The 7437-nt window shown below is 27.8% G+C and overlaps 1 protein-coding gene across 1 annotated transcript in view; it reads right to left on the reverse strand.

Annotated features, from left to right (window-relative positions):
- LOC102676127 overlaps nucleotides 1-7437 on the reverse strand; it is a 413064-nt gene that overhangs the window by 40144 nt on the left and 365483 nt on the right. Inside the window, exons 14-17 of the mRNA XM_031510593.1 lie at nucleotides 6933-7190; nucleotides 4499-4516; nucleotides 3448-3588; nucleotides 356-392 (exon numbers count right to left, since the gene is read on the reverse strand). Of these exons, the coding sequence (XP_031366453.1) occupies nucleotides 356-392; nucleotides 3448-3588; nucleotides 4499-4516; nucleotides 6933-7190 (454 nt within the window). The remainder of the gene's footprint in view (nucleotides 1-355; nucleotides 393-3447; nucleotides 3589-4498; nucleotides 4517-6932; nucleotides 7191-7437) is intronic.

Here is a 7437-nt window from a genome sequence, read left to right on the forward strand (position 1 = left end):
TTCTAGAAATCGAACAACGAAAGTTGATGTACAAAAATTTTGATCGAGGCTTATTCTGTCAAGTTACAAGGAATTTAATAATCAAGCCTTAATTGACATTTTGATATACCAAGTTCGAATCAATAAATTCCAAAATATCTAGAAATATTTGCTATCTCTTCGTTCATCGACGTTTTAAAAAATTTTAAAAAATACGAAAAGAATCGAACTATTAAACAAGGATTTTTAGTTTTCTCAATACAGTGGTGATTATTCAATGTGTGAATCATTCACGTCCAAAGTGCAAAAAGTATTAACTCGCCTCAAAAGAGAATATACGAAGCGAGAAGTGTTTAAGATGGCGCTGCGTACTTACTGTTCACGTTCCTCCAGCTCGACCACCCGATTACTGTCTGTGTTTTGTTTAGCAAGTCCAAATTAAAAAAAAGTAGAGCAGAAAACGAATCAGTTTTTCTGTGTTAGTGAAACACTACCGATGAACGAGACCCATGCTGCGCCAAAGGGGCCGGGGCTGCTCCCTTGTTCGACCGAGAGATACTCCTTCCGGTTCGAACTTTACCGTGAATTTAATTAACGCTGACTAACTTCCCAGAGGAGGTCGAGTTCGAAGAGTCGTGATACTTTGGGAATTAGTTCTTGTTTCTCGATTCGAGGATCGAACAACTTGTAGGACATTTTCATTCCTTGGAATTTAAAATTCAATTTGTGCGACAACAAATTTGATACATAACGATAGAGATTAGAGATTAGAAAATGGTAAAATTATCAATAAAATTATTCGCTTTTCTATATATTATTTCTTAAATATATATTTTAATTATTTTTTTTAAGAATATCTCAGGTTTTTTTTTTATTACGATTGTATAGTAATCAAAAAGTGATCGAACTTAATCTTTCTCGTCTGAAGATGTTGAGTGTGTACAAGTATAAAAATGTCCTCGAAACAAGGTTGATTATGTATGGCGCAGCATGGATCCCGTCTACTTAAATAATTTGTATACACGTATGCACTTGTCTTTGCATCCAAATGGGAAATTCGCATTATCCATCTACCTTATACGATTACGTAACATAATAGACATGCTTTGTTTTCTGTAACTAGCATGAACTATGCGATAATAACAACGCAAAATAATGTATGCAGTGCATATGATTTATGCAAATCTGGCTGCGATCATTCGATCGAATATAAAATTATATTATTACATTATATTAAACCAATTTTATTAATTTTCTATTTTCTTTTACTTTTCCCTATTAAAAAATCTTAATAATAAATTGATAGATTTATTATCCATAAATTATCCATTTTGAATTCGTTCCATTAAATTGTACAATGATTAAAAATATTTATATCCTGTAACAATCGAATAATTCGATACTTTAAATCTTTCTTTCTTTCATATTATAATTTTGCATTTTAATCGAATATTCGCAGCCAGTATGGGATGGGCAGTCAATGTCAACTTTATATAACGAACGAAAATCCGAACGAAAATCGTAATAAATATTCCCGAATAATTGACAAATATTCTTCAACCTTTTACGTTCGTCAATTACGCGTCAATTCTCTACGAGTTCAAACAAATTCAAATTGTTACAAAAGCCAGGAGGAGAGGGGGAAAAAAAAAATCTCGATCAATCTTACCTCCTGTTCTTTTTATACATGTATATCGTATTTTCTCTCTTTTTTTTCCCAAAAGTTAATCAAACAAACGCATGCAACGTACGTTTATTCGCACCTGATTCATATTGCCGCAATGTCGTCGAGTGGTCGTCGAAAACAATGAAAATATTTCGCGGTTTCCATTCCATCGATATATATATCTCGTGTAAGTATATCGTCGTATCGAGCGCGAACGCGATTGTTATGAATCTCGAACACTCTTTTTCCATTTTATTTTCTGGTTAAATCGAACAGCGGTTCGTAAACAAAACGAGTAAAGTGAGCGAAATGGATATCAGTGGAACGAGATCTCGTCACATAAAGAGAAACGTATGATCTGTTGAATGTAGATGTGTGTATACAGGATGGGCCAATTTAAATGGGGATGTGCTTAAACATCTATTTCATTTACTGTTACACGAAAGAAATTATTCAAGATAAAATTATACCATTTAAAGAGAAATTTAGTAGTAACTTAGTAGAATAGAAATATTGTAAAATGTATAATATAAACATATAAGATGTTGATATATTTGTGGATTAAAAAATATAAAAATTGATACGAAAAAAAAATAATCTTGATGCAAAATTGAATTGTTTGTAATTTTCGAATATCAAAATTTATTCCATTTAAAAAAAGGAAAAGGAACATATATCTTTTCAAATAGTTTAATTTTCTCGTAAAGACATTTTTTATACAACGATAAATAACGTAGATATTTATATGCCCTCGTTTAAATTGCCCATCTTGCATAAAAAATTGTTGCATTGCAACAAAATAACAGTTTTATGACTTTGCCTTTCTTCTTTTTTCTCATTTATTTTATTATCTCGATAATAGCTGTTCTAGTGATCAATGAGATGCACCCCCCCTCACGAAATGTCTAAAACGACAAATATGCATTATGTGCTCGCAGTTTTTCAATCTTGACAATGGAAACAACAAGCTACCTCGTAATTATCGACTATAGTCATTATGAAATTGCATTGTTACGACTTGGTTTCGTAAATTTTACAGCCGACATTTGCCGACCGTGTAATTTTCAAAACGTGTAACGCATGTTTGTTTGTAAAGTTATTGATTCAATAAGTTTGAATTAAAAATTAAAATATGATCGAACTATAAATTCTTAATATTTTTATAACAATGAATTTTTATTGTGAAAATTTCGTGAAAAAATTGTAGAAATTGATTAATTTTTGTAAAATTTAAAAAAATTAAATATATAATTTTTCTTTCGAAAATGACGAAAGAAAAATTATTGGATAAAGTAAAAATGAATCAATTGAAAAATTTGCTAAAATTATTAATTATAATTTTAATCTATAACGATTTTAATCTGTAACGAAAATTAGTAAATTTTTATCATTATCTTTTCGAATATTGCTGTTGATTCAACTGTCAAGCAATATATATAATGCTTATTTATCGTAGGATGATGTACCTAATGTAAATTATGTTACCGTGTGCATGTGAATTGTTCGTCTATCGTGATGATAATTTGAATTTCTTCGAGATTTTAGCAAAAAATTTAATTAATAATAATAGTTTATAAAATTTGGAAATAAACAACAATTAAATTAAATTACGAAATATTAAAAATATCTCTTTAAAATTATTATATCCTTTATACGACAAATATTTAATTTTTTTCATTATATAATTTTGTAAAATGTCATAATCTTGAAGAAAATTCCATTGAATGGGCTACGTCATGCGAAACGTTGTGAACAACAGATCACAATGACAATTATAACGTTGGAAATAAAGTGCAACTTACATTTCATCTGGTTTCGCTTGCGTCGACAAACGATGAAGATGATCACGCAGATGATGATTATCACAAGTATAAGGACAACCGCGGCAACGATCACGATCAAAAGAAGATTTCCTTCCAATTGATGCCACCAAGGTATATGACCTGAAATATATGTTAATTTAACGATATTAATATTGCATTCTCTAAAAAAATATTTTTTATAATTATATTAAATTGTATTAAATTCCAAAAATTACTACGAAATAAGAAAATTTCTTCTTTTCTCAATTTTCAATATTGCACATAACAATTTTTTTTAAATACAATGACTATTAAAATCATAAAAAAATGTCAAATATCGTAAAAAATAATTTTGAAATTTTTGAGAGTTTGTAAAAGTTGAAAAGTTTGTAAATTGTATGATTCTAACAAATTTCCATCAAAAAATTTTAGAAATTTTTGAAATTAAAAGAGTTCTCTAAATGTTTAAATTATATTCGTTCAATTTACAATTTAAATCCGATAGATTGAAAATTTTATCAAGAACTTTAAAAATTTTTCCGAAAAATTAGAAATAATGAGTTTTCATGGTATGAATTTTCCCCTTTATTTTACGAAATTACAATTCAAATATCCGAAATATTATTAATACGGAGAACAAGTCTACCAATCCTCGAGAAAAGCTTTTCATATTTCTGCTTAGATTTAATCCATTTCCTCGATCTATAATATTTTACCAGAAGCCTTTATTACTGGAGTTTATGCGCTTATACAGGGTGCTCCATTGTAATCAACCCGATGAAATATTTTTGAAGCTAAGCAACCCATAAAACTTCTTTTTCCTCTCGAAAAGAAAAAACAACGTAATCGAGATTATTTTTTATGGACCTGCTTATTTTAAGTTGCCTTCAATCCCCTTTAAACTTTCTTGTATTAGAAAAAAATCTAATTTTTAAATATATATTGATAAAGTTTATTTTATTATTCGTATTTTAGGATTTCATTTATAGAAAAACTGATATTTTTTTAAAAATATATTCTTTAATATAATAATTATAATAGCAAAACTTACTTCGATGTCCATGGTGAGCTAACAAGAAACAAAGAGTATATAATATAAAAAAAGTATTATGTATGCTAAATATTATTATCAAATATTCATGGAAAATAATTTTAATAATATCCAGATCGAGAATCTGTATATATGTGTGTATCTATATGTGTCAGGCTATTTTGTATTTACTTTTCTCAATATGCTAAATTACGATATTACAATGAAGCTATTACTATGAAAATTTTATTAGTTGACCAGGAAAATGTTTATTATAAATTTAATCGTTTGTATACTCATATACTCAAATTGTTGCATTTTTTTTGGAAACAAATAATAATACTTTTAACAGTTATGAGAATAAGTATCACACGAACGAATTTTGAATTATTATTATATATTTTATAATTTATATTCATATCTCTTCTAAATCTTATTGATTAATATTAAAATTCATGTTTTAACTTATTAATTTAATAATTAACAAATGAAAAAAAGAAAAAGAAAATTTTGATTAACAATTTATTTAATTATTACTCTTTTACTGTTTATATTGGATAGTGGCGCCATCATTTTCAGGCGTACCAACCGCACGAGAAATAATTACCATCGTTTTGACGTTATAAAATAAACTGCTATAATTAATGGAAGATACAAATCAAATAAACGAATCCGATTTAAACCAGGATAAATTAGACTTTCGAATTTAACAGGCATTCAAGGAAAATCTAATTTACGAAGTTCGTAGCCAAATGTTCGCGTTGGATACCCAACCAGACATGGAAAAATGTGTTTTGCCTCGAGTTCGTTGCTTCTCGTAGCTTGATCATGGAGTATCGCAAGAAGTAAAAATTTGGTTAATTGGAAACGCTTCGAATAAATAGTTTCATTAAAATTTTTCAGAAGGAAAAAAGAAAAGAAAGGAGACTAGAAATTGTATGCTATAAGAAGAAAATATGAAAATATCGAATCAATCTAACTTCTTTACAATTATAATATGTAAACTGAAAATTATCATACTTTTTCTCATTTATTTTTTTTCTTATTTATCTAAAAAAATAAATCTCGGTGTAGAGATTTAAATTGCTTTGTTAAATGAAAATTTTCATTATCAGATAATTTTCTTTTAAATTTTAAAATGATTATTTATTAATTTATGACGATTGATTTATCAGTACACTTAAAGATTGTAAACGTTTTAAGTGTACGAGCCAATCATTTGTTAATATTAGCATATAAAATAATCTCGTTTTTCTAATTTTGCATTACATCTTTGTATAATATAATATAATGTATAATATAATCGAAGGATAGTTTGAAATTTATGTGAAATACATATCATGATCATTAAACAATTTACTCAAATTTTAATCATATCGTTATAATTCATTTAAAAAATGATTTTATATTTCTTACTTTTAAATATTTATATCATTACTCGTTAATTACTTATCTATTTATTTATTAAAAATGAACAAAAAATGAATAAAAATATCGAATGAAAAGTAGATTAATAAACTTACTCGTGTTCTAATACTTTTTAAGAGGTTAGAAAATGTTTCTCGAATATCACGAGCATTTTTTTTTCAGATCTCGAGCATTTTTCTTTAGGGAAGAAGAGAATTACAGCCAGACAATATAATATAAGAACCATGATGGGAATGTTGATATCATAAGAGAAAAAAATGACGAAGGAATCCATTCTCCGTAAAAATTCGCAGCAGTTAAGAATGGAATTTTCTTAATTTTCATTATTAATTCGCAAAACGCATTTTTTAAAACGTATATCATCATATATTTCTTGCAAAATTCTTCATTATTAAAAATCTGATCATTAAAAAACTATTAACAATTCATATATCCAAAAAAAAATAGCATAAACACATTTTCTAATTTTCCTATTAATTTAAAAATTATCAAAGAAATTATTCGATTATAACAAATATTAATACATTACATTTATCACTTATTTTATTGAGATGAAACTTATCTTTCAACATTTGTTCATCGATATACAAGAGAATAGAAAATTAAATTTTCTTTAGTTTTGATAAAAAAAAAAGATTCAGATAATAATTGAAATACAACCCTTCAACATTTCTTCCATAAAATTATCGTTTCGATAACTTTACTACACAATCTCTACTTAAATTTGAATAAATCATTAGGCGTAAATTATTCGATTATAACAAATATTAATACATTACACTTATCACTTATTTTATTATCAAATTGAGATGAAACTTATCTTTCAACATTTGTTCATCGATATACAAGAGAATAAAAAATTAAATTTTCTTTAGTTTTGATAAAAAAAAAAAGATTCAGATAATAATTGAAATACAACCCTTCAACCTTTCTTCCATAAAGTTATCGTTTCGATAACGCAATTTCTTAAATCTGAATAAATCATTAGGCGTAATGGAAAACGTTAGAAAAGTGTGCGAACACATACCTGGCACGTCACGGTCGCAAGGGCTGGAATAGCCGATGGAGTTGTTCGCAACGCAAACATACGTCCGGAAATTGGTTACCGATGTATCGAGGCGGATGTAGCTTTTCCCATTGCGCGCAACGGCGATCTGCTCCAACGTGTCATTGTCACTCTTCAACGACCAAACGAAATCGGTCTCCTTCGGATTGGCCATCGCCGAGCACACCACGTAATCCTCTCCGTCTATTCGCTCCCTTTCCACGTGACACTCTGGCTTAACTGCACACGAAGGGAACAGCGGCTCGGCTTACTTTGATTTTGCCCGAATGAATCTATATACATGTTGGATATATCGTCGTAGCTACGATTCTAAGATATTGTCTCGTGCTAAAGACTTTTTGATATTATTTGAAATATTTCTGACATTTACTTATATAAACGGAAGATGAATTCGTGTCAGATTAATAATGCAAATTAAAAATCACACGAAATATATATATATATATATATATATATATATATAGAC

The sequence above is a fragment of the Apis dorsata genome, unplaced genomic scaffold (assembly GCF_000469605.1).
Source record: "Apis dorsata unplaced genomic scaffold, Apis dorsata 1.3 scaffold_27, whole genome shotgun sequence".
NCBI lineage: Eukaryota > Metazoa > Arthropoda > Insecta > Hymenoptera > Apidae > Apis > Apis dorsata.